The 23,980-nt window shown below is 45.8% G+C and overlaps 1 protein-coding gene across 1 annotated transcript in view; it reads right to left on the bottom strand.

The window, feature by feature from the left end:
* Positions 1-10,422: 10,422 nt before the first annotated feature.
* CAMKMT (calmodulin-lysine N-methyltransferase) overlaps positions 10,423-23,980 on the bottom strand; it is a 715,155-nt gene continuing 701,597 nt past the window's right edge. The window contains exon 11 of the mRNA XM_081833493.1: positions 10,423-10,455. Within this exon, the coding sequence (XP_081689619.1) occupies positions 10,438-10,455 (18 nt within the window). The 3' untranslated portion in view covers positions 10,423-10,437. The remainder of the gene's footprint in view (positions 10,456-23,980) is intronic.

The raw sequence follows: 23,980 nt of genomic DNA, 5'->3' as shown, positions 1-23,980 counted from the left end.
GGTCTATTAGCCCAGAGGCACAGCTGTAGTTGAAGTCTATGCTCCCTGCATCGTGTCTCGTGGAGTTGTTTTAGAATCCTGTGCATAAAAATGTGGATTCTGGAGTCAGATTGCCATGAGTTCATTTCCAGGCTCTCCCGTTTGCTAGCGGTGTGACCTGGTGCAAGCCTCAATTTTCTAGCCATTAATAAAGTGATACTTTATTTCCTGCTTAATTTGGATGAAATCCAACAATTTATCCTTTTTTTTTTGCTTTTAGGAATTGTGTTTTATATGTTATATCTAAGAAATCTTTGCCAAGGGCATAAAAATGTTCTCCTGTGTTTCCTTCTAGCTGTTGTATAATCTAAGGTTCTAAGGTTTTATATTTAGGTCTATGATTCACTTTTAGTTTTGAACATGCTACAAAGTATGGAGACTAAAGAAAGGTTCTTTCTTTTTTTCTATTTTCCTTTTCTTGCTTTCTCTTCCTTCCTCCCTTTCTTTTCTTTTTGACATATGGATATGTAATTGTTCCAGTACCATTTATTGAAAAGACTATCCTTTCTCCCTTGAATTGCCCTTGCACTTTTATGAGAAATCACCAACAATATATCTGGCTCTGTTGTGTTGTATTGATTTATAGGTCTATCCTTTGGCCAACATTACACTCTTGATTTCAGTAGCTTTATGGCAAGCCTCGAAACCAGACAGTAAAAGACGACCAACGTTGTTCTTCATAAACATTATCTTGGCAATCTAGGTCAGTTCTATTTCCATATAAATTTTATAATTGGTTCATTAATTGCTACCAAAAAAAAAAGCCTGCGGGAATTTTTTAAAAAGATTTTATTTGTTTATTTGACACAGAGAGAGAGAGAGCACAAGCAGGAGGAGCAGCAGAGGGAGAGGGAGAAGCAGACTCCCCGCTGAGCAGGGACCCAATGTGGGACTCTATCCCAGGACCCTGGGATCCCATGACCTGAGCTTCGTGAAGGCAGACGCTTAACCGACTGAGCCACCCAGGTGTCCCAAGCCTGCTGGAATTTTGCATAGAGTCTAAAATTTGAGGAGCACTGACATCTTTACAACATAGATTCCTCTAATCTATAAACACAGTATATTTTTCCATGTATTTATGTCTTTCATTTCTCTCAGCAATATTTTACAGTTTCAAGTGTATAGGTCTTGCACATTTTTCATTAAATTTATTCTTAAGTATGTTTTGTCACTCTTGTAAATGGACTTTTTAAAATTTCCTTTTCTAATTGTTGCCGAAAGTCTGTAAAAATAAAATTAATTTTTGTATATTAACTTTGCAACATGTGACCTTGCTAAACTCATTTATTGGTTCCAATAATGGTTTTATAGATTCTTAAGAGCTTTCTACATAAGAAATCACATCATCTGCAAATAGAGGCAGTTTTAATCCTGTTGAACTTTAAAATCTTTATTTCCACTTCAGTGGCTAGGACTGTCTGTTCAGTGTTGAGTAGAAGCGATGAAAGTGGACATCATTGCCTTGTTCCCAAACTTACTGGGAAAGTGTTCAATATTTCATTATTAAGAATACTTTTTTGGGGTGCCTGAGTGGCTCAGTGGGTTAAGCCTCCGACTTTTGATTTCGGCTCAGGTCATGATCTCAGGGTTGTGGGATCGAGCCCCACATTGGACTCTGTACCCCGTGTGGAGTCTGCTTGTCCCTCTCCCTCTGCTCTGGCTCTCTCTCTCAAATAAATAAATAAAATCTTAAGAAAATAAAGAATACTTTTTTTTTTTATCAGATTGAGGATGTTCCTTTCTATTCCTAGATTGCAGAGAGTTTTTATCATAAAGGTATATTGAATTTTGTCAGCTCCTTTCTCTGCATCTGTCAAATGATTGCATGGTTTTTCTCCTCAATTCTTTTAATTTGGTGCGTTACATGATTGATTTTTTTTTTTTTTTACTATCAAATGAACCTTGCATTCCTAGATAAACCCTTGTTACTCATGAGGTATTATTCTTTTTTATATATTGTTGGGTTTAATCTGCTTATAGTTTGTTGAGAACTTTTACATCTAAGTTCATGAGGGATGGTGGCCTCTTTTTCATATGTGTTTGTCAGGTTTTGGTATTAGCGTTTACTGGTACCATAAAGCAAGTTGGGAAGTATATCCCATCCTCCTCTATTTTTTGAAAGCGTTTGTGTAAGTTTGGTGTTATTTCTTCTCTGAATGGTTGATGGAATTTACCAGTGTAATTACCTGTGCCTAAAATACAGGTTTTCTGTCTCATCTCTTGTAAATATTCGTGATTTATATTTTTAAAGATTTTTTTCATTTCATCTATTAGTAGAAATTATTGGTATAAAGTTTTTCACAACATTCTCATATTCTCTTTTTATTATTTTAATGTCTGTGAGATATGTGGTGATAATCTCTCTTCATTCCTGATATTGGCAATTGGTGTTTTCTGTTTTTTCTTCAGCAGTCTAACAAAGTTTATCATTTTTTTGTTGTTCTTCACAAAGAAACATCTTCGGAGTTTGTTAATTTTCTTTATTGCTTGCCTGTTTCTTATTATATTCATTTCTACTCTCATATTTATTATATATTATATTACTTGTTCTACTTTGGTTTACTTTGGGTTCGAGGTAGAATCTTAAGTCACTGGTTTTAGACCTTTCTTCTTTTCTAATATAAGCATTTAAAGCCATAAAATTCCCGCTAAGCCCTACTTTAGCCACAGCCCACCAATTCTGTTGTATTTTCATGATCATTAAGTTTTACATATTTTCTAGTTTCTCTATGATTTTTCTTTCACTCATGAGTTGTTTAGAAGTATGGGTTTAATTTAATATTGGGGTTTTCTTAGGCATCTCATTTTTATTGATTTCTAATTTAATGTAATTATGCTGTGATTCAAGGACACATGCTACTATAATTTCAATACTTTTTATTTTATTAGGACTTGTTTTATAGCCCAGCTATGGTCTCTCTTTGTGAATGTGTACAGTTGAAAAGTTGTTGGGTATAGTGTTCTGTAAATAGGCTAAGGGGTTGATAAAGTTGTTTAGAGCCTCTGTGACTTTACTGAATTTTTTGTCCGGTGGTTCTATCAGTTGCAGGGATGGTGTTAAAATAACCCCACTATAAATGTGAATTTTTCTATTTCTTTTTTTAATCTGTCAATTTTTGCTTCGTGTATCTCGAGGCTCTATTCTTAATCATGTACACATTAATAATCATTATGTCTTCATTATTAATTGGTCCATTACATTATACTTAAAGTTTGTCTCTTTTTAAAAAATTATTGACTTTTTAGAGTCCACATGTAAGCGATACCACACAGTATTTGTCTTCCTCTGTCTGGCTTATTTCACTTAGCGTGATGCCCTCCAGATTCATCCATGTTGTAGCAAATGGCAGAACTTCCTTCCTTTTTATTACAGAATAACATCCCATTGTCTGTCTATGCCACATTTTCTTTATTAATTTATCTACTGAAGGACATGTAGGTTGTTTCCATATCTTGGCTATTGTGAATAGTGTTGCAATGAACATGGGTGTAAAAGTTCATCTCTTCTAGTCAACATATAGTTGGGTCTTGCTTTTTCAAAAGAGCTATTCTGGTAAACTCTGCCTTTCGATTGGAGTATTTAGTTCATTAACACTTAATGTGATTATTGATATGATTGTATCTAGGTCTACCACTTTATTATTTCTTTTCTGTTGTCCACTCCACTCTATTCTTAATTCTTCTGTTTCCCTGCCTTCTGTTGGACTGTTCAAATATGTTTTCAAATTTTGTTTTAACTTAGTTAGCAGATTTTTGGCTATATCACTTGGTATTATTTCTTTGATGGTTGATCTAGGGATTACAAAAAAAAAAAATCCTTAGATTTTTACAGTATACTTAGAATTAATACTGAATGTCTTTACATAAAATGGAAAAACCTTGAAACGGTGTAAGTCCATTTGCCACTCAAACCACTGCTACCAACATTAAGTCCATAGCCATTTGAAGCATTCTTCCCTTGTATGCAATGTGTCATTTTTCTTTGCATGCTTGCAAGATTTCCACTTTATTTTTTGTTGGCAGCAGTTTAATTATGATATGCCTAGAAGCGATTTTATTCATAAGTATTCTGTTTGGAATTCCCTATGCTTTGGATCTTTTGACAAATTTGGGGATTTTTTAGCCAGTATTTTCTCAAATATATTTTCTGCTCCATTGTCTCTCCCCTCTCCTTCTGAGACTCCCATTAACTTCATATTAAACCTTTGGATATTGTCCTACATGTCCCTAAATCTTGTTCAGTTTTTTAAATCTTTTTTCTTTTTTTTGTCTTCAGATTGGTATTTACACTTTTTAAATATTGGGTTTTAAAGTACAACAGAAAGCTCAGGTTTTAAAGTACAACAGAAGTCCACAATGCTATGATTTATTAATATTGAGTATGTAATACCATGATTTCATATACAATGAAGTTCAAAACCTGTCCTCGGTGTTGACAGCTCTCTCTAGAAAATGGAGATTTTGTGATAAGTTCATAACTTGAGTAGTAGCTAGGGATCTGGTTAGGAGATAGACACCAAGCAGAGAGTTTACAGCACAATGCTATGCGGTGCTAAAATCCAGCTGTGAACAAAGTGCCATGGGAGCACGGAGGTAGAGATGGCTGCCACAACCCCAGGGCATCAGTAAAGGCCTTCAGAGGATGGGCACTTCATCAGGCATTTTAGTTAGCAGGAACAGTCAGGCTTTGTCAGAACTAGAAGAACATCCTAGGCGGAAGGGTTCTGAAAAAGTGCTGCCACAGTTTGGGAGGACGGGGAAGGAGGAAATCGAGTGTCGTGTCTCCAGGGAGGGGCAGGAGAGTAGTCTGCGTTGGGCTGTTTGAAAATCAAGCTGAGGAGCAGCTCGATGCATCACGTGAAGGTACTGGTGGGAAAGGGTGAGCCTCCTCCTTTATCCTAGGAAGACAAAAGCAAGCTCTCTGTCCTCAGACTGGTTGAGAAGCCAAATAAATCTCCATTATGCAAAAGAAGAGGAAGAATACCCATGACCGTCATTCTGCTCCAGCCTCCATTTTCTCTCACTAGCCTGGGGTGCCCTCCCAACAAATCTCCCCATTTTTCCATTTGCTCACTTCCACCCCACTTTCCACACTTGCAGCCAATCACCTTTTAAAAACACAAATGAGAATAGGTTAATCCAGGGCTTAAAGCCACTCACTGGCTTCCACTGCACTATAAATGCTGGGTCCACACCACTTCCCATGGCCTCTTGCCCAGCCTCCCTACCTTCATGTATCACATTTGGTCACAATGGCCTTCTGGCTGGTCCTGCTCAGGCCAAGCTCTTGTGGGCATCAGGGCTTTGTGCTGCCTGTGTGGATTCAAGTCACTGTTGTCACTTTCCCCCCAGCTCCCCATGTGGCTGGCTCCTTCTTAGCCGTTAGGTCCAGCGTGACTCTCAGCAACTCAGAAAGACCTTCCCTATGTCAAGTCCCTCCCCTATTAAAACCTGTCACGAGGCCCAATTTATTTCATCCAAAGCACAAAGAACCATTTGTAATCTTTTAACCTATTTGTTCACCTGATTAATATCTACCTCCCCCACTGGGATATAGACACAACGGCAAGGATGTTGGCCGTCTTGTTGCTCATTAAATCCCCAGCACCTAGTAGAGTGCCCAGCTTGTAGTAGATACTCAAAAAATATGTGTGGATAAATAGCTATAACTGAATGTTAAAGGTCATGTTATCAACTCTGTATCACAGAGTGAGGATGAGTGGAGGGTGAAGGATCAGAAGAGGAGCGAGAAAACCCTATCTAAAGGGGGCAGCCCCGGTTGTCACTAGCCACCTGAAAGGAGGGCCCCAGGTGATCTTGCTGTGGGTTCTGCAGCTCCTTGGGGAGAAGGAGTAGCTTTGCCTATGAAAATGATGCTTTGGGTAAGGTGTGGAGCTCTCTTGTCCTCTGGGCACACTCTGGGAGGCACATTTCAGGGCTGGGACTTCCACGCTCTGCAGAGGGCTTACTGCGGATGCAAGCTCATTGTGTGTCCCCCAGTTCATGCTTCTAAGCCACAGGATGACTTTGAAGAGCTTGCTTGTTCCATCTGCTTCTCCAACCCAACTCCGTGGAGAGGAAACCTATTCTGTCCCCTAGAGGTTGACGTCTTATTCCGGAAGATGGCAAGAATAAGAAAATTATTGGATATTCCATTAAGTTGCTTTATTTTAAAAACCATTGTGGTTTCTAAACCTAGGATACATTTTGGAAACTCTCCTGCCTGAAACCCAGGCGGAGAAGCATCACGTACTTAGAAAATGCACACCTAAGCGTTGGAAGCCGGCAGGAGCACCTTTATCCATCCCAAGCACTGGACAGGGAGAGACATAGCAGAAGGACGTGATGTTGCCGTGTGCTTCTATTGAGTGAGATGCAATGTTTAGAAAGTCTGTAGCACACACCCCAAGTGGAATTTCTTTCAGTTAACAGTGCCATTAGCCAGCCTGGAACCCTCCTCCCACCATCCCCCGTGTCCCCTTGTTCTTTCTTGTATACAGTCATGGAATGAGAGTCACCTTCTTGACCCCCTCAGAGAATGTCTGTAGTCTTTTGCTATTTTCTCTATTGGGTGCACTTGTGATAACAGGATGGAGGCCCACTCTACTCTGAGGCTTCCTTGGCTTACAGGGCTCAGTGTAGATACCAGTTCTCTTAGAATATTAAAGTAGGATACAAACACCAACCGCCCCCCACCTCCAACATCCTCATCCTGTTTCCTTCTGCCCCCCATCCTCCTCCCCAAACCACTAATTATCTAAACTCTATAGGAAAGGGTTTGGTGCCTAGAGTGGTGAGTTTCTCTGTTTCTGAATGTGTCTTTCCTGCCTCAGGCTCCCTGGGTCTTTGGCGCAGAGGACACGTGTCAAGAACAGAGCTGAGCGTCTGGGTCAGAGGTAGAGGTGCTCCTCTGGGCCAGAGAGTGGGTACAATTCCCAAACCACCAGGACAGCGTGACTGCTCAGGATCCCCTCCTGGCAGGTCTCAGAGCCGCTGGGCAATAATGTGTGTGCCCCTTCCCCCACAGAGCAGCGGCCGAGGTCCGTCCAGAGACAACAGAAGTCTGGAGGCCTTTGTGAAACAGGCCGGGACATCCTCCTTCGGTCTCACGCAGGCAAAATCATCACTGTGACAACATCACAGGACTCTGCTACTGTGCATAAGCTTCGTTACGAGAGCTAAAATGGAGTTTTCAGCAGAACAACCCCCCTCCGAGCCTATCTGCCTTCTGCTCCCCACTTCCAACCAGACAAGTATGCCTCCCTGAAATTTTAGAGGTTCGTATTCTTGCTGGGGAAATTAAAAAAAAAAAAAAGAAAGAAAAGAAAAGAAAGATCTTTCCTTTCCAGATTCCTCCTCTGTGCGGACTACATGAGGAGAAGTCTGTAAGAAATTGTGGGTTGATAGCTCAGACGGGGGGAAAAAAAACACTTTAAATTGACAAATCAGTCCAAACCACTAAGGTTATAACTCTTTCTTTTCCCTCTCCAGCAGAATAGTAAAACAGACTTGTTATTGGCAGCTCTGTAGTGCTACGGAGAGGCCGAATCCAGCATGACATCAGCCTACCGCTTGACCCAAATCTACGATTTCACCAGAGAGCCTTTCCCTGCCTGCTCTCCAACGTGCGGAAGATGCACACGGGGGACGGAGGAAGGAGGCATGAATAAGACACAGACCGGAGCCTTTTCGATGTGTTTAGCACATTTCTGTGACTTCCTTTAATACCACAGACCTTGGTTCTCCCACCATGAGGCAAACAAAAGACAAGCCTGAGGTGGGGGGGAGGGGGGGAGAGGAGGGCGGGGAGCGGGAGACCCATTCAGTAAAAAGTTGGGCTCGCCTACCTAGCGTTTTTAATTGAAACGCTGAAAAGAGGAGGCAAAATGGAAAGAGAAGAAGGAACACCACAGCCGGGTAACTGCAGATATAAAAAGTCCCTTCATTAAATCCGTTGTTTTTTAATTCATAATTGAACTTAAATAAAGAGCGACCTATAGGCAGCTGTTTCTAATATCGAGTCCCCACCACACATGAAAGACGCATTATTCCTGCGGCAGCCTCCCTACCCTTGGGTGTTATCAGCTGAACATGTTTTGAACCTACCTAATGCATTTGAGGTAGCTTGGGTTTATTTTTCTTTCAATAAAATAAATGGTTTTGTAATTAAATTTCTGCACTGCCTGTGCTTAATGGTTACATTGACAAGTGCTAATGTATGGCAAGAGAATGAGTTTGAAATGAAACATGCTGTTTTTGAATCTGCAAGCAATTTTGCAGCGGGGCCATCAGACCCCTCATGCCAGTGAAACATTTTCATTAATCTGCTCACCGCGCCCCTTGCGCACTCGGCCGGCCGGGAGAGGACACTTCTCAGCTCCCCCTTCACCCCCACCCACCCTTGCCTTTCTCTCAAACACATACACACACGCACACGCACACGCGCGCACACACAAATATCATGAAGCGAGCTGTTGTTTGAAAACCATTTTGTGGTCTCTGGCAGGCAAGCCAGTGGAAATTCGCTGACTTTACACCATGAAATGTTGCAGCTGTCCCCTCCAAAGGGACTGGCTGCCTCAACATTTCAATCCCTGGCAGCCAGTCAACAAGAAAATCTGTCCCTCTGTTTTCCTATTTTTTGGGGTTTAACTTTTCCCCCTTAGCTAAATTTATTTTTGAATAAATCTTCTCATAGAGAATAGAGAACGGCTATCGCATGTCTGGCCTCGGTCTGCACGAACCACTTCCAGCCATGGCAAAGGCGGCGCTTGGAAGAAGGTTCCTGAATGCAAACCTGGATGGGGGGCTGTGGGTCTCTGCTGGCTCCCCTTCTGCCTGCTGTCCCCTGCCCAGGGAGGAAGCCTGCAGCTGGTGCTCCGGCCCACACAGGTACAGGCCGTGGACGCACAACCTTGGGCCCAGTCCCTTCCCGGGAAGGCCATCTGACCACTAGCAGGATGGCTTTCCAAGGTGTGGCTGCTCTGGAGCCTGCTGGGCCCCCTCATCAGAGGCCAAGAAGGGTGGACAGAGCCCACAAGCCGTCTGGGTTACGGGGCGATAGAGAGCAATGGGGTCTCGGCTCAGTGGCTCCCCACGAGCTGTGCGACTCAGCATTTTCCCTCCAGGCTGGGGAGAGGAGCCAGGGGCTGCCCGCGTGCATGCTGACTCACCGCGGTCAGGGCAGGCCAGAATTACAAGCTGTCCTGGCCCAGCGTGGCCCTCTCTTGCTGTGTGCTAGGACAGGGTTTGGGGGAAGGGCTTCTGTGTGGTCCGGCCTCCCTGAATTTACTGCAGTGGAAGATGGAGGAGGCAGCTGCTTGTGGGCTCGTCAGGAGCAGGAGGAAAGATCTCAGCTTCTCAGAGCTCCCCCATCCCTTTATAGGTCTAATTGCCTGTGGTAGGGAGGGACAAACCTTTCATTTCGTCAAAGGCTTGCCTGCAGGAATCCTTGGCAAGGAGCTGTAGAGACTTAGCTCTCCACCATGGTGTGAATGATGGGCAGAGCAAAGCCCCTCCTGGGGGGGCGTGGGGCAAAGAAGAAGCCTTAGAGTTAACTGGTATCTGGCTGGCAGGAGGGCAACTCTTGGAAGGAGGAGAGAGCAAAGATGTAGGGGGACTATTGTTATAGCCAGATGACACCTTCACAGTGGCCTTATGATGAGGTAAAAAGTTCTGGTAGACTTATGGAAGAGGCAGAGACTTAATCTTATCCAGGGTAAAGGGTGGAGGAGAGGCCCATGTCCCAGAAGGAAGAATCGAAGGACGGTGAGGGAGTGAAGCTGGAGGGCTACTCACAGGAGCTTCAGCTGAGTCTGAGCTGGGACCCTGACGAAGCTAAGATATAAATATTGTGAGAGCCCTGTCATCTACCACTCAGCCTACCCCCAAAGTGCTTATACATACGTCCCCTGGACGGCAGTGCTGGTATTCACGTGTGCACTCGGCAAGTTAGAAGTTCTCACTGGGTGCGAGGCAGGTCGCCGCGTCTTTCAGGGTACAGGCATAAAGACGACACGGTCCGCCCTCTCAGGGATGAAGTAAGTCCTCCAGTGGAGACACAAACAAAGTGCTACGTGACTTCAGAGGTGGAAGCAGTGAGCTGTGCGAGGAGGAATAAAAGAAAGCTTCACAGAAGAGACAAGTCTTAAAAGATGAGTAGGATTTCAAGAGGGGAGGATGATGTTCCAAGGGAAGGAACCAGCATGAGTGTGACAGGAACCACAGATGAGAATGACGAGTGGTCCCAAATGGAAGGTGGGTACCATGAGGGCGTGTGTGCACAGGTATGCGTGTGTGTGTGTGTGCACACGGGTGTGCATGCATTGGTGGGGGTGGGAAATAGAACTGAAGTTAAGATGGGCCATCCTGAGAGCCATGATCAGGAGGCTACAGAAACTATGCTGCCTTTTGCAAACCACAGCCATCCCTTAAAGGAGTTGGAGCCTTGAGGATGGGCGGAAGGAAGGGAGAGGTGATGTGACCCCATCTCTGTATTTGTAATAGACCCTGTGAGCCATAAAGAGCCATCAAGGAGCGGGCTGAGGAGGGACGACAGGTAGGCAGACCAAAGGCGATTTCAATAACCCAGGTCCGAGAGGAAGAGGGCTGGCAAGCCCAGGCAGTGTTCCCCGAGAGAGGGGATGGATGTTGGGGACCCTGCAGAGGTCAGGGGCAACCAGTCACATGTGTGGGTAGAAGGGAGGCACCAGCCAGGCGTTTGCTACCTTCGGGATGCCTGGGAAGATGCTCATGGCTATGAGAGAGACAGGGAACCCTGAGGGAGAAGTGTTCTGGGGGGAGGGGGAGAGGAGACCCCAGTTCCGACTGGATATGTGGAATTGGAGTGTCTGGTGGTGACTTTTCATGAGACAACATCCAAGGGCCAGTAGAGGGAGAAATGGACCAAAAGAGGAGAAAGGCAGAACTCAGAGGACCCGTCACACAGAGAGGTGCCGATGACACCAATGTGAGGGAACAGCAGGGGAAGCAGGAGATGAGGCGAAAAGAAAAGGGAGGACAGTTTTGAAAGCAGAAGCTGACACACATTTCTGATGCTTCAAGGAGGCCCCAGAGCGGGGAGGTGGTGGGGTGGTTGGGTTTGCAATAAACAGACAGTGGTTGTCTTGCGGGGGAAGAGTCCAAGTCCAGGGACGCTGAGTGCGAAGTGAGAAGCAGAGGCGGCAAGAGCGGGTTTAAAGCAGCGTCACCATGATGCGTGAGAAGTTCCCTTGGGTGACGGACCGCTGGACAAGGTTCGGTGGGGAATCCGTAGGGGGGCAGGGATGGGACCTGGGAGGGAGCTCAGGGGCGGCACGATCATGGGGGAGGCGGAAAGGGGTGGAGGAATTGACCCTGGGAAGCAGCAACAAGAAGGGGTGATGGGCCCGAGAATGTTGGGGTAAGGGCGAGGCGGGTGACAGCTCTAGCAGCCTCTTGGGGAGGGAACCCATGGGAGCCTGTGCTGACTGCAGGGGGTGGGGTGGAGAGCATGGCGAGCGTGGTGTGGCTTGGAAAGGCGAGGCAGGCGGGAAACGGGAGAGCAAGTCAAGCGGGAATGAATAATAGGGCATTGAGCAGCCCCGAGAAGCGAGCTGAAGACAGAAAGCTGGCTGGGCCCGGCCCGGTCTGCACAGCCGCGGTGCGCTCCAGCCCTTCTTGACAGGCTGGAAGCAGGAGCAGAAGTGGAGACGGTGGCGGGCCATCTCGGGCTCCCCATGGCGTCACAGCAGCAGCGGGAGGCCAGGGCGGGGAGGACTGGACAGCAGGAAGCCCCGGAGCTGACGTGCATGAGCTTGACCTCCAAAGTCGGTACAGCCTTGTCTTGGGCTGAAATTCGGAGACCCAGTTTGGAAAAGCGCCAAATAAAAAAATACACACTCGTGCCCAAGAGAATGCATCCTAGAGGTTAGAAAACTAACTCCCACGGAGGCTTCTCCTTCTGCACTCGGCCTTCTTGCGCTGCGTGATCCAGGCCCATGGCTTTTTACATCGTTCCTCTGCTGTGCCTACCGCTGGGACACATTCTGTTAATTTACTAGTTTCCTGGGGAAAAAAAAGGTGCTATTTACATGAAGGTAACCTCGCTTCAAAAGAGCTTTGAGTCTACAAAATTCTGTAGTTCTTGCCCTCTTGCTGCCGTGGTAAAACAAAACAAAAACAAACAAGCAAAATCAGTTGCATGGAAACCTCATTGGTCTTTTGACTTGTTCTTGACATTCAGTGGGCTTGTCAAAGCTAAATAGATACTGAACAAATTCTACCCGGTTCAGTTTGGGAAGGTAAACCTCGTCAGAGCTGTGGTCAGGCCTTCACCCTCCGCAGGATCCTGGCGTTGGTTACAGTCACCTTAAGTACTACTGACTCTGTGAGAGGCGGCTTCCTAGTCTTGACCAGAGTGGGGAAAGGACCCCACGCAGGGTCAGAAAGCCGCAAGCTGGGGACAAGCCCAGAGGAAGGGGTGGAACATCCTTTGGATACTGTCCACCAGGACCCTCCTTCCTGACAAGGGGAAGTGATTCTGTGGGGTCTGTTCTTCCTGCATCCTCTTTAAACATTTCCAAGTCCCTCCCCAAAGGCCTAAGGAGACCTCTAAAGCCACTCTTTCTCTCCTTTTAACTGTAAACTGCTGTTAGTTTAGTTTAGTTAGTTTAGTTAGTTAGCAGAGTGGTATAAAGAAAGTCAGAGCCCCAGAAAGTGTCAGTACCCCGGGTCTGTCCAGCCTAGAATCTGACAGCGACGACCCCCAGGCAGAGTTTGGGATGGGGGGGCCTCCTCCACAGCCTCCAAAGGCAGAGTGTGGACTGAGCATTCAGGGAACAGCTTTCATGACACATCCCAATTCTCCTGTGAGCTCTCTGTATTTCCCACCACGGCCACGTCTAGGAAGAGTGAAGTTCATAAGCTGGCTCCCCACTCCCCAAAAGGTACACATCTTTCTCTCCCAAAGGAGCCACTTTACCACCTTCAGTTTGATGACCCACCAAAGAGAAGAAGTAAATGCTTATGACTGGGACCTGTGCCACACTTAAACCCTTTGCCAAGTGTTCGCTTTTGCCAACCTGTTTCACAGCATACCTATTATTTGAGAAGCGTTATCCCCATTTTACTGGTGAGGATCTGGCTTTGCATCATATCTGGATTAAAGCCTTAGCCTGTTCTCCATATTCATCTCACTGCCAAGTCTGTCACACCTGTATATGCTGCCTTATAGCAACCTCTGTCAAATTAAAAAGTTCTCTTATTTTGATGCCCCATGTCAGTTTCCATGTGGAAGACTGCTCGGATTTGAAACCTGTTGTCTGGAAGCCAATAACTCTTTCATCAAGTGTTCATCGAGACAAGCCGAGAGAGATCCCATCTGCAAGGACACAGCTACCTGCTTCGGAATACAGGAAAACAAGCAGAAAAACATGTCCACTTGCCAGGCCTTCCTTATAGCCAGGCCCCAGAGTTCTGGGCTGTCGTTTCAAGATGCAGAACCAACATCACAAAATAAGGACCTGGTGATCTTCCAGGGGCCCCTATCGCAGCACCATCCCACACCAGTGAGTCCCAAAGCAGCCTTCTTCAGTGATGGCAAATGCATCAGTGGGAGGCAGGCATTGTTAGACCCCACCCCCAACCAACTGTACCTTGCTTTGCTTCTTGATGTCTCCACTTGAACCCAGAGGAAGATGGCCAACCTTGGAAGAAAAACATGGGAGTGTTCCAGCAATAAGCTAGTTAGCTCAGCATGCTGAGGCAGCTCACACTTTATGTAGCAGAACCGATTGAATATCATGATTCATCCTCCCCTTGGCTTTTGGCCCTCATCGACACTTCCAGGAAGGAAGTTACACTGACGAAGGAAGGGAAGAGGGAGGGAAGCAAGAACAATCCTCACCGTGAGAAGCTCCCTGACCTGGGATGGGGGAGGGTAGGGCCTGAAGGCTGGCTGCAGAAAGGGGCAAGGAAAGCTGGGTGCTTTGGAGCCAGAGTGCTCATTATGAGAAATTTCTTAATGACCGCTAAGTCCTAAGGGAGGCACGTGAGCAATGCCTGGTGCCAAACATGCTTGCCCGGGGCCTCCTGTCCAGATGGAAAATGTGTAGAGAGTTAGAGAGGAGAGTAGAAGAAATGGCGTGGTTGCTGAAGATGACTGATGGCCTTGGGACGGCAAATCTTGCCCCTGTGGGATCAGGATTTCCTGGAATGAGACACAAAGATTAGTGACTTTCAGGTGAGAAAGAAACTCAGTTCCCGGGTTTTGGAACAAAATGCCTTTGTGGTTCCTTGAGGGTTTCATTTGTGTTCACCCACAGACCTCTGCTCATGACCTTTCTTCTTTCCACATGTCTGCATCCTAGTGGGCCAGAGCTCAGGGCTTCATGCAGGCCCCTTCATGAAATCGTCCCTGATGGTCTAATCTGGGCTCTCCCTCCCCTGACCTGCTGACCTGCTGTAGGCAGAAATGATGTTGGTTTGAGATTTTCCAACAGGGATATGTTTTGGGGATGAATGTTTGCCTTCGTGGAACCTCAGTGTTACTCAAAGATTCTGAGGGAATAACTTAATAAGATGTAATCTATTAAAACATGTTATGGAGTAAGATATAAAATTGGCAAGAATGTGTAATGAAAGCTGAGACCTAGGGAAAATTTCATGAAGGTGGAGGATCACTCTGGGCCACACCCAACCGGATACCTGCTTGCTCTCCTCTCCACTGGGGGACTTGGGTAAAAGAGCTGGAGAAATAGGCAGTAAGATGTGAGGGGACATTGGAGGGTTCCCTTTTCTTCATAGAGGCCAGAAAAATGGGAGGGGAAACTTTGCTGATTTCAAGTAAATGGCCATGGTTTCACCGATCTGCAATTTAAAAAAACCACACACAATAGCAACCTAGAATAAAAAAGACAAGAAATAACAAATGTTGGCAAGGATGTGAAGAAAAAGGAACCCTTGTGCACTCTTGGTGGGAATACAAACTGGTGCAGCCACTGTGGAAAACAGTATGGAGGCTCCTCAAAAAAATTAAAAGTAGAAATACCCTATGACCCAGTAATTCCACTACTGGGTATTTACCCAAAGGAAACAAAAACACTAATTCAAAATGATCCATGCACCCCTATGTTCATTGCAGCATTATTTACAACAGCCAAGGTATAGAAGCAACCCAAGTGTCCATTGACAGAAGAATGGATAAAGAAGATATCATAGGGGGCGCCTGGGTGGCTCAGTTGGTTAAGCGACTGCCTTCGGCTCAGGTCATGATCCTGGAGTCCGGGGATCGAGTCCCGCATCGGGCTCTCTGCTCGGCAGGGAGTCTGCTTCTCCCTCTGACCCTCCTCCCTCTCATGCTCTCTGTCTCTCATTCTCTCTCTCAAATAAATAAATAAAATCTTTAAAAAAAAAAAGAAGAAGATACCATAGACACACACACACAATGGAATATTACTCAGCCATAAAAAATGAGATCTTGCCATTTGAGTCAACATGGATGGATGTATTGTGCTAAGTGAAATAAGTCGATACTGTATATGATACTGAAATACTACATGATTTCACTCACATGTGGAATCTAAACAAAACAAATGAACAAACAAAAAAGCAGAAACTGACCCATAAATATAGAGAACAAACTGATGTTTGCCAGAGAGGAGGGGTTAAGGAGATGGGCAAAATGGGTGAAGGGGAGTAGGAGACACAGGTTTCCAGGTATGGAATGAAGAAGTCACAGAGATGAAAGTTACAGCATACGGAACACAGTGAATGACATTATAATAGCATTGTATGGTGACAGATGGGAGCTACACTTGTAGGGAGCAGAGCATAATGTAGAGAGTTGTCACATCGCTGTGCTATACACCTGAAACTAATGTAACAGTCTGTGTCAGCCAGACTTCAATAAAAAAAGTAGTGCCTGCAAAGTATTCCGTGCATCCTGCATGTTGGGCACTGGACTGCTTGCATTACACAGATCATTGCAATCGATCCTCACAACAACCACTGAGGTGGTATCACTCCCACTTTATAGCTGACGAAGCCTAGCTGCTATGAGGTAAAGTAACTCACCCCGAGTCAAAAAACTGGTACGATCCAGGGGCGCCTGGGTGGCTCAGTCAGTTAGGCGTCTGCCTGCGGCTCAGGTCATGATCCCAGAGTCCTGGGATCGAGCCCCGTATTGGGCTCCCTGCTCAGCGGGGAGCCTGCTTCTCCCTCTCCCTCCGCCCCTCCTGCCACCACTCCTGCTCGCTCTCTCTCAAATAAATAAATAAAATCTTAAAAAAAAAAAGCTGGTAAGATCCAGACTCCTAGGTAATACTCCACGCCACTGTGGGCATATGAAGGAAGAGACATGTGGCATGTGTCTCCACAATGTATCACAGGCCCCCCCTTGTATGATTCTTGGTTCACCTCCACCACTGCACGGACAGACTCCCAGCTCCAGTGGGGAGCTCAGTGTGTCCTACCCGTTCCTCCCCGTCCTGGGGCTCTTGGGCCCGGGTGCGGGGACCTCACCTCCTGTACCATGATCTGGAAGGTCTCACAGGACCACAGCTTGCCTTTTCTAACCAGAGGTAAAAGGACTGATTCGGTCCATCCCTTTACAATTTGGGGAATTACCAGGTCAGATCGAATTGTCCCCAAGTAAGAGATAAGGAGCAATTTGGAGGCAGCCAGGGAACGGCTGGTTGTGAATCCACTCTGCACGGGGAGAACTGAGGGTGAGAACTCAAGGCTGGAGCCCCTCCGCCGGGACAGCTCATCTCCGAGAACTTTTCCATCCAGTAACTTCCTGCGTGATATTTTTCATTGCGGTCACAGTGAGGAACTCTGGTTATTTTTACTAACACACCCCACAGCCATTGCATTTATTTCGTCCTACGGCGCTTTATGATGTGTCTGACCCAGGAAAATGTGTGACTCCTGGGGGTGTCAGGGGTGGTCTTTATTTTCTTCCCTCTCTCAGCTTTCCTTTTCCCTGGCACTTGCCTGCCGAGGGAGTGGGTTCTGACTTCCCATGCATGCTTTTCCACCGTCTGTTCAGATCTGCCCCATTTCCCAAGGGGCCCTTCTAACTTTATGTTGCACAAATCCATGGCCTGGGGACTTGCCAAATCTGTCAAGTCTTAATGTTTTCCTTGGCAGGGACCCCATCACTCCGCGGAAATGGGTGGGGTGAGCCATCGGGGCTTGGTGCCGCTCCTCCGGGCGCCGAGTGCGGCCACTGGGGCTTTTTCCTGACGCCCTTCCCAGGCTCCTCCAGCTCTGGCATGCCCCGCATCCCGCCTCTTCCAAGCCTGCTGGCTTCTTGGAGCATCGCTGACTCGGGCGCCTCCCAGGCCCGCAGGAACATCATTAAGTCTGAAGCTTTATCTTCATCACCTCTGCCCTCCTCACCCCAAGGGACGGGTGCCCCTTGCCTTCCCTGTCCTCTTCCCACTGCCGCCCCTCTGGAGACTCCAACCTTTCGGGCCAGAAGGGGAAAGTTCATTCTTCCATTCAACCAAGATTTGTACCGAGTATCTATACAACAGTGTTCACTGTCCTAGGTTCTTAACAGTGAACTGAGCAATGAACAGAACAGCCAGAAAGCCCAGCCCACATGGCGCTTACATTCTAAGCAAGCTCATAAACTTTGAAAAGGTGGTTGTTAGAAAGTTAATGTGCTGGGTCAGACTCCCTCCTTCTTAAAACAGAAGTCTGGAGAGTATGGTTTAACCCCCAAAAGAACAAAGTACCGATGTGGAATTCCTGATGTGTGTGGGGGTGATAGTTGGGAGCCAGGGACCTCTGGTCCTCTGGAACGGGGGTGGCTGAGCTATGGCCCATAGGGGGCCTGCCGCCCATTCTGTATGGCCCACAAGCTAAGAATAATGTTTACATTTTGAAATGGTTGGAAAAAATCAACAGGAGAATAGTATTTTGTGGCATGTGAGCATTATATGACATTCACGTTTCGGCGTCCAGAAGTTTGACGGGGACACAGCCCCTCCCACTCACTTACACGTGGTCTCCGGCTGTTTTGGTGTCACAACAGCAGACTTCAGTAGTTGTGACAGCGATCGCATGTGGCCCCTGAAGCCTCAAACACACACTCTCCGGCCCTTTACAGAAAGTTTGCTGACCGCCGCTGTTAAATCACATAGTGGAGTAGCGCTTTCTCCTCCGTGTGCATCAGGCTGGCCTGGTTGGGGAAGCAGGAATCTCTCTTCTCAGTCGGTCCAAGGAAGAGAATCATAAAGTGGAGTTACCGTTGGCGGCTGAGAACCTGTCCCTGACATCTGTTTTCTCTTCAGCGCACGTGGAGACAAGCCCTCCTGGGAAGTGTCCGACACATGCAAGAGTCCCTCCTGGCAGAATCTTCGATGTTGTTCAGGAGCAAACCTTCACCTTGGGAGGTTCCGGGTTCCTTGGAGGGAGGACCTATCCGTGCTCTCAACTTCACAAGTTTAAATAATAATATTATGCCTGTGGAAAGGACACAGGACTAACAGTCAGCGGAGATGGGTTCAAATCCCCACTCTGCCACTTCATTAGTTGTATGCATTGGGCAAATTATTTCATCTGCAGAAAGAAGCCTCAGTTCTCTCATCTGTGAAATGGGCTGCGTTGCCCACTTCAAAAGGTTATTAAGAGAAACAAATGCGATCATACACGTGGAAGTGCTTTCCAACCTGGACAGCAGCATGCCAACACATCACCTTTCCTCTTTTCAAGAGCAGGGAGCAATATTAGCTGAATTATCATCCTTCATTCAGGTTTGTCTGTGGAGACCCAGCCAGAGAGTTGGGGTGAGAAAGATCTAGAACGCTATTCTCCTGGACCTCAGTCAAGGTCTCGGCCTATCCTGAGACCCCAACTCCCACCCCTCACCCCAGATTCCACCAACCCTCTGGAGTCAGCTTAGGGGATTCTCAACCATGTGGGGGACAGAGGCCTTTCACAAGTAAATAAGAAGCACAATGACACCCGTGTGGTTCTTTGGCAGGATCGTGTCTCGTAGTTTGGAGGATGCCACAGCTGCCCTCCATCAGACTCCCCAAACCCCATACACCATAGGATGGAAACGCCAGCAACAGCCCCCTCGATCTATTTGCTTATTTCTCCCCCCATCAGTAGCCCTTTCAAGTGCAGTGAGATCCCCCCACCCCCACTATGTACCCCTGATTATCCTAAGTTCGACAACCATCTTTTTCAGGTAGTTTAGGGTTGGGGAAAGGGTGAAATATACAAAGGGGAATGATTTTGAAAAATTAAGACCTTCCTCCCTCACTGGACTATAAGCATGTGAGGGGCAGAGACTCGTTCTATTCTCCATCGTCACTGACACCTACCTGGCAGCTGGCACATGATAGGGGCTCCATAAACATTCTTTGAATGAATGAATGAATCAGTGAGTAATGGAGTCTTAGGATTCAATGACAAAGTATCTTCCAGGTCATCCTATTGATAATTTTTATGAGTTTATACACATCCCTTCTATGCGAAGCACAGCATTCTAAACACAGCAGGTGCCTAAAACATGTCAGTGGAAGGTGACAGCAGTGAAGATGAAGTTTGGAAAGTCAGTGTCCCAAATCTCAAAGCGAAATGAACAGAACAAGACACGTGAATAGGGTCAGTTTAATCGTATCTCTAAAAACAAACCAAAAAACCCTCTTCTTTTGTGAGAGGGCTGGTATCTTTGTTCAAGGATTTTGCTGCCGAAGGGTAATGATAACTTGGAACTTCGACATGTGATCTGGGAAGTTGGGGGGGGCGGGGGTGTGCTGTTTCATTGGTTGCATCTCCGGAGAAAATTCTCCAACTAGGAAAAAATACTCTGACAGTGACATACAAAGGCTGGTACTTACAACTACTGTCCTCACTGTTTAGGGGAAAGAAGTTTTAATTACGGGCCAGAGAACAGATGTCAAATCCATGGCCTTCCTCTGCTATTTGCTGTTTGTTATGAGTCACTCTGGAGCCTGTCCGTCCCGGCACCAATTTTCATGGGAAGCATCAATGTGTGGCCAGAAGCGTGTGCTGATGGATGGGCTCATGTGAGGAGAGCTGGAAGGCTGGGCCTCAGGCTCCCGTTGGTTCCTGCCTTCTTTGCTTTTTGGGTCACTTTCTTCCTTCCCCACATCCTCCCTCCATCCCCTTTGTTCTTCCCTCCCAAGCTGGATTTTCACAATAAATGTGGGATCTCATTTCAGTTCCCACAGCACTGGCTCGTTGGAGACACAAGTGAGGGTGACAGAAACATCTCTGCTCAGGACGAATGTGTTGTCCACACCACCCAAGGTGGCAGGAGTTGGAGAGGGCCATCTCCTGGGCAGCAGTGGGAAGAGATGAGTGACTTTCTTGGTCTTTTCACTCGGTGCCCTAAGAGAGAACCCTGTAGCCCCACCCTGACTTGCACACTCTCTTCAAAGCTTCCTGGAACCTTCCCAGGTTTTCTGGCTGGCTCAGTCATTTCCACCAGAGGACCTGATCTCTCCTCTCCCTTACTGATCTGAACTAAGCTCTGCCAGTTCCCCTTTCCCTTTATTTAAGCCACGATAATCCTGGGATTTTGCATAAGGAACTTTCAAGAAATCTAAGAAAAAACTCAAACACTTGGAATAAGGTTTCTTAAGCCTGGTGGACTTCATTAGCCAAGATCCCCAGTTCTTCTCCTGTTCTTCTTTAGCTCGGTTCCTGGGCCAGCCATGCAGAGCCCCAACCTGATAGGCATGTGTGAAGCTTCAGTAGATCTAGGTGGTTTCCAAAATGGCTTATCCCGTTTTGTACTCCAATTTGTGTTGTCGAAGATTCCGTTGCTCAAGATGCCGGCCACCGTTGTTACCACCAGTCTTGTTAATTTCAGTCCTTTTGGTGGAAATATATTAGTATCAAGTTGTGGTTTTAATGTGTATTTCCCTGAAGAATAATGATGTTGAGCACCTTTCCTCATACTTCTTGGCCATTTTTTTGGTACAAAAAATGATACAAAAGATTATCCTCTTTTGTAAAGTGCATTTCACGTCTTTTGCACATTTTCAACTGGAGATAAGACCTTTGTCAATATACCTATTGCAAAAATCTTCTGCCAGTCTGTAACTTGCACTCTCATGCTCATATGGCCCAATGAAATCTTTCTGAAATATAAAACCACAGAGTTAGGAGGACTGAATCTATGGCGTGGCCAGCTGCTTTTCCTTGATTGCATTTCCAAATCGCTTTCCAGAAAGTCAATAATATTTATAATTCAGCACCACAGAAGGTGCCCTTGCTCCCCCTCTCAATCAATAGCCCCTTGGAAAAGTAAACTCTATCCTGACCACTATCACCGTAGATTTGTTTTGCCTGTTCTTGTCCTTCACATAAATGGAATCAAGCAACGTGTACTCTTTTGCATCTGGCTTCTTTTGCTCTAATTATGTCTGTGAGGTTCATCCACTTTGTGTATAGCAATAGTTGGTTCTTTTTCGTGGCTCCATGATATTCCATTGTATACTACAATCTGAATTGTTTCCAGGTTGGTGCTATGATGAATAAAGTTGATATATATATACATATATAAATTTATATAATATTTGTATTTATAAACATGTAAAATATATAAAGCAATATATATTTTTTAAGATTTTTTTTTTTTATTTTGAAGTAATCTCTACACTCAACACGGGGCTTGAACTCACAACCCTGAGATCAAGAATCACACTCTCCACTAACTGAGCCAGCCAAGTGCCCCAGAACATTTTTTAAAAGTAATCTCTACACCCAACATGGGGCTTGAACTCATGACCCCAAGACCAAGAATCACATGCTCTACTTACTGAGCCACACCTTAAAGCTATATATTCTTAGAGGTCTTTTGATGGACACAGGCAAACTTGGGCCTATACCTAGGGACTGAGTTGCTGGGTCTTTAGGGTATGAATTACTGCTTTGTTTTAGTAGATACTGCAAATTTTTCCAACTGGTTGTACCAGTATACATTCCCACTCACAGTCTATGAGAATTTCAGTTGTTCTACATCCTCTCCAACAGTTGATATTGTCAATGGGTTTGTTTTTTTGTTTGTTTTGTTTTTTTTTTTTTAAAGATTTTATTTATTTATGTTTGTTTTGTTTTTTAATTTTGGCCCTTCTGCCATGTGTGTATCTTAGTGAAGCTTTAGTTTGCATTTTCTTGGTGACTAATGGCTTTGAGCATCTTTTCACGTGCTTACTGGCCCCTTGGATATCCTCCTTTGTGAAGTGTCTGTTGAGTTTTTTTGCACATTTGTTAACTTTGGTTTGTTTGGTATTTTTCTTATTGATTTATAAAAATTCTTTATGTATTCTAGATATGAATCCTTCATCGGATATGTGTTGTGGATATTTTTCTCCTCGTCTATGGTTTGCCTTTTCATTCTCTTAATGATGTTTTTTGATGAATGGAAGTTCTTACATTGAATTAAGTTCACATTATCACTTGTTTCTTTGACTGCAGTCAGACAGTCTGCTTTGGGTCCTCTCTCCGCTTTCCGTTCCCAGGCTGTAGGCTATTGTGTCCTGACCTGCAGGTCTCTCCCCTACCCTTCCCGCAGATCCCTTCTGTTCCCCTGGCTTGCTGTAGATTCCCTGCGGTGGGGGCTGAAGTCTTACTCCTCTTTGGATAAGCAGAATTGGCCTCTTTTTCTAACTTGTGCCTGGCCGTATTTCCTCTGTAGCCACGGGTCTCGAAGGTTGGAACTATTAGACTGCTGGGGTCTCCCTGCCCACCAGCAGCAAGCAGCCAGTCCTCCTTCCCTGGGTCCCTCTGCATTTCACGTTCCAGTCTGAGCCCCACCCTGGGCTCCTTCACGGAGCGGAGGTGATCCATTCATCCTTATCAAGTCTTTTCCTGGCTCCGGTTACACCCCTCCCCCAAATGCTTTGGCAGGTGATCTTGGACACTTCCTTTGGTGTCCTCTGGGCAAGGGAGCCATTCTCCAGATCTCCACTCTCCTGGATTATGTTATAAACTTAGTTTTCACCTCAAGACCAAGACCTAATATCACAGGCTCAACGTGTAAACTCCAAATGCGGGCCCGACATAATCCACTCAAAATGGATCCACGTGACCATTATATTGCATATCTCCAAAGTACTACTAGCCTGCCCTTCTTCCTCCTTCTAAGGGGTTCTTCACTTGAACGTGATCTGGAAATGCAATCAAGTAAAAGCAGAATCCCATAAACTTGGATGTGAAAAAAACCGCCATCTTCATTTCTATAAACCTCTATTTGAAAATTAGCATTTCCTTACATTCTGAACACAGACGACAAACTGCAACATTAGCAGAAGTCCCTGTGCCTCTGTCACCAACAGAAATCACAGCAACCTTCACATCACATAGTTGCTGATGATAGCTTATCATTCACACTTATCATTATTCCAATATTGCAGATATTATTAGACCCACCAATAGATCTTTCATCTAATGGGTTAAATATAATTCTGTCTCACAAATTAGTTTCTTAAAAATATTCTGATAAACTTAGTTCAATATAGTTTACGCATTTTTTTTTTTTTAGATTTTTTATTTATCCATTTGAGAGAGAGAGAGAGCGAGCAAGTGAGGGCAGGAGCAGGGGGGAGGGTCATTGGGAGAGGGAGAAGCAGACTCCCCACTAAGCAGGGAGCCCAGGACCCTGGTATCGTGACCTGAGCTGAAGGCAGATGCCTAACTGACTGAACCACCCAGGCGCCCCTAGTTTATGCATTTTAAAACACTCTGACCAGCAGTCTATAGGCTTTACAAAACTGCCAGAAAGTTCCCAGGGACAAAAAAAAGACTGAGAAACTCCTCTTGGCAAGAGACCCTCTTAAACCCATAGCAACCTCAAGTCACACAGTGACCTACACTGATGAATGGGCAGCTATGCTTCTAGGTTGGGTAGTGTTGAAAGTCTGCTCCATCTTTGTTACTCTGTTCCTTTGGTGTGGGGGTGGTGGGGGGAGGA

This window comes from Leptonychotes weddellii, chromosome 10 (assembly GCF_054177405.1).
Source record: "Leptonychotes weddellii isolate Sample4059 chromosome 10, ASM5417740v2, whole genome shotgun sequence".
NCBI classification, from domain to species: domain Eukaryota; kingdom Metazoa; phylum Chordata; class Mammalia; order Carnivora; family Phocidae; genus Leptonychotes; species Leptonychotes weddellii.
Note: the sequence above shows the minus strand (reverse complement) of the source record. Positions and strands in the feature narration are given on the sequence as shown.